General features: G+C 39.1%; 1 protein-coding gene across 1 annotated transcript; it reads left to right on the forward strand.

Moving 5' to 3' along the window:
• The first annotated feature begins 695 nt into the window (after positions 1-695).
• LOC120226166 (olfactory receptor 1L8-like) lies at positions 696-1,640 on the forward strand. Its single transcript, XM_039224359.1, has one exon. It carries the CDS (start codon positions 696-698, stop codon positions 1,638-1,640), a length of 945 nt encoding a protein of 314 aa, XP_039080290.1.
• Positions 1,641-3,759: the final 2,119 nt, after the last annotated feature.

The following is a 3,759-nucleotide window of genomic DNA, read 5'->3' on the forward strand; positions in this document are numbered from 1 at the left end:
CTTCGAGGCCCACGTGGGATGCAGAGATTACTTAAATAAAACTTAAACAAAATGAAATTATTTTAGGGGACCAGAGGAGAAAGAGCCCACTTCATTGAAACAGGTTCAACATTCCCATTAGATTTTCCCTGTTGTTTATTTTGGCAAGCCCTTATTATTTTTTTTTTTCAAAAACAATGCAAAGATGAACTTTACAATGCCACCACTGGGTTTCCTTTGATAGGAAACAAGTGTCCTCTGACCTGCATACCAAAAATACCTCCATTCCATCCCCTATTCATCTCCATCCCTTATGCACTACTTTATATTGTTTATTGATGCTCTGTCTCCCCAACTAAACACGAGCTACACAATGGCAAGAATTTGCCTGTTCTACCAATAATCCCCAGCAAGGGAACAGGAATTTCACAGAATAAGAACTAATGAACTGGAATCAGCAAGGTCCATCTCTGATGGCTTCTAAAGATAAACTCCTTCTGTCCTTCCAGCCTTCCATATAAGGCCCTTATGATGCCCATGGATTTGGGAAGGGAGGACCACATCAAGGACTATGAGACTGACAAGCTATCCCTACAGAACAATTAATTGCAAACAAACAGAGAAAAAACAAGACTTGCTGGGTTCTGAGGATTTGTGTTCTGGACTTGAAGTATGGTAAATAACAAAACATCTTGTGTATAACTAGACCCAAATCAATGGAAAGAGTCAACCAAAGTAGCAGTGTTTCTGAGTTCATCCTCCTGGGACTCTCCTCCAGGCCTGAGGACCAGAAGCCACTCTTTATCCTCTTCCTCACCATGTACCTGGTCACCATAACAGGGAACCTACTCATCATCCTCGCCATCCACTCTGACCCCCAGCTCCAGACCCCCATGTATTTCTTCTTGAGTTTCCTGTCCTTCACTGACATTTGCTTTACAACCACCATTGTCCCCAGGATGCTAGTGAGCTTCCTGTCAGAGAAGACCATCTCCTATGCTGGGTGTCTGACACAGATGTATTTTATTTATGCTCTGGGCAACACTGACAGCTGCCTCCTGGCAGTCATGGCCTTTGACCGCTATGTGGCCATCTGTGACCCCTTCCACTATGTCACCACCATGAACCACCGTCGCTGTGTTCTGCTGGTGGCCTTTTCCTGCTCAATTCCTCACCTCCACTCACTCCTACACACCCTATTACTGAATCGTCTCACCTTATGTGACTCCAAAGTTATCAATCACTTCCTCTGTGACATCAGACCTCTGATGAAATTGTCCTGCTCCTCCACATTTGTCAATGAAATCGTGATAATGTCAGAAAGTTCAGTTGTTTTGGTGACACCATTTCTGTGCATTACTTTCTCTTATGTACGAATCCTCATCACAGTTCTCAAGATCCCCTCGGCTGCTGGGAAACGCAAAGCCTTCTCCACCTGTGGCTCTCAACTCACTGTGGTAACACTCTTTTATGGAAGCATCTTCTATGTCTATTTACAGCCCCTGTCTACCTACACTGCCAAGGACCACATAGCAACAATTGTCTACACAGTTCTTTCCTCCATGCTAAACCCTTTTATCTACAGCCTGAGAAATAAAGACCTGAAACGGGGCCTGAGGAAGCTGATGGGCAGGAGGAAATCCCAGGCAGCATCCTCTTGACAAACAAGTTGAATGTGCTTCATTTGAATCTGATATCTACTAAATCCTGCTGAACAATTGAACTGTTGGAGGTTAGCTATTTTAACCCATGTGAGACAAAGCTATTATCGGTACTCACATGCATGATGACAGCACACAAATCGTCCCCTCTTCTGCTTAAATGATGGTACTCTTCCTCACTATTCTTCCATTTTCCCAGAAAGACTCATCACCTCATCCTCCAAATACTGCTTTAAACTAATTCTCTTCCCACAAATATTTCCTAAACAAATTGCTATCCTTTTATTAAGACTTACCCTCCAAACCCCTTCACATTACAGCATATTGCTGGAAATGATTCCTGTATTTGTAGCTTCTCAATGTCTTTGCAAACATTTCAAGGGGAAAGAATGGAGGGAGAGAGGGAAGGGAAGGAGGAGAATTACATTTTAGCATATTTTCTCATTATGAGGATTTTTATAATTCCCAATTTTTCTTGGTTGAAAAACTTTTTCTTCCTTAAAATTTTTTACCTTTACTCCATTCTTATTTTTTTAAATTTTTAATGTTTACTTGTTTTTGAGAGAGAAAGACACAGAGAGTGAGCAGGGGAAGGGCAGAGAGTGAGGGAGACACAGAATCTGAAGCAGGCTCCAGGCTCTGAGCTGTCTGCACAGAGTCCCATGCAGAGCTTGAACTCACAAACAGCGAGATCTTGAGCTGGGCTGAAGTCAGACGTTTAACTGACTGAGCCACCCAGGTGCCCGATTTACTCTCTTTTAAATTTATATCCTTATTAAATAGTTGTGCTTTTGTTTTTTTAATTACCTAGGGTATTTTTAACCATACAATTTAAAAAATAGTAATGGCCAGAAAGAACAAGAACCAAGAGTGATTACTTGAAAGTTATCCATTCCACAGTGGGGAGATTGGAACCTTTCTTATTCCCACTCATCTTCAAAGGTATATGTTTAAAAATATGTGAGTGAAGATCTGGTTTATCTATACCATGGAATACTACATGGCAATGAGAAACAATGAAATCTGGCCATGTGTAGCAACATGGATGGACCTTGAGGGTGTTATGCTGAGCGAAATAAGTCAGGCAGAGAAGGACCAATATCATATGTTTGCACGTATAGGAGGATTAGAAGGAACTTAACTGATGAACAAGGGGGAGAAGAAGGGGGGAAATGGTGGGGGAAAGGGAGAGAGGCAAACCATGAGAGATTCTTGAATGCTGACAAAAACTGAGAACTGATGGATGTAAGGGGGAGGGGGGAGGGGCATGGAGGAGGGCACCTGTGGGGATGAGCACTGGGTGTTATGTGGAAACTAATTTGACAATAAACTGTTTGTAAAAATATATATATATATGTGAGTGAATGCTTCATTCTAGAAATTCCAACTCTGAAGAGTCTAACCTATGGAAATATTATAGTATGTTGGATACATTTTATATCTATTATTTTATATATTATATATACATTGAGATTTTTTTGCAGTCATTCCCAGATTATAACAAATAAAAATTCAGAACAACCTAAAATTTTACCAATAAAGAATGGAGAAATTAATTATGGTTAATAACATAGAATATAAGAATATACAGCATGTTGAAAAATCAAGTGGATATTTATTACTTCTTTGAAAAGCCATTAAGTAGAAAAATCAAGATGTGAAACAAGCAAAAAAGTATGAATTCATTTTTTTAAAGTTATAAGAATCTGTGTATGTATATAGTCAGTAGAGTAAGAATGGAAGTGCATTGGGGGACAGAGAGGGAGAGGATTTCCAATTACTACATGGGTGTAACATATGAATTTCTTTACATTAATTTAGATATCTCAATTAATATAAACCTATTAATATATCAGATTACCAAGGCAATCAATCAATAATAAAGCAATGTAACAAAGAGAACCCCAAATAAATCCTTATTTATATAATCATTTGATTCTTGGCTAAGTGCAAATGCAATTTAGTGGAGAAAGGAACAGCCATTCAATAAATTATGCTGGAACAACTTGATATGCACATAGGAAATAATTAGCCTTGACCCCTTATTCATACCATACACAAAAATTAATTCAAATAGTCTCATAGACATAAATGAGAGGGATAAAACTATAAAATTTCT

The sequence above is a fragment of the Hyaena hyaena genome, unplaced genomic scaffold (genome assembly GCF_003009895.1).
Source record: "Hyaena hyaena isolate Hyena2069 unplaced genomic scaffold, ASM300989v1 scaffold_1627, whole genome shotgun sequence".
Classification (NCBI taxonomy): domain Eukaryota; kingdom Metazoa; phylum Chordata; class Mammalia; order Carnivora; family Hyaenidae; genus Hyaena; species Hyaena hyaena.

What these genes read in the sequence shown, in the direction of transcription:
- LOC120226166 (XM_039224359.1), top strand. Translation starts at nt 696, where the DNA reads ATGGAAAGAGTCAACCAAAGTAGCAGTGTTTCTGAGTTCATCCTCCTG.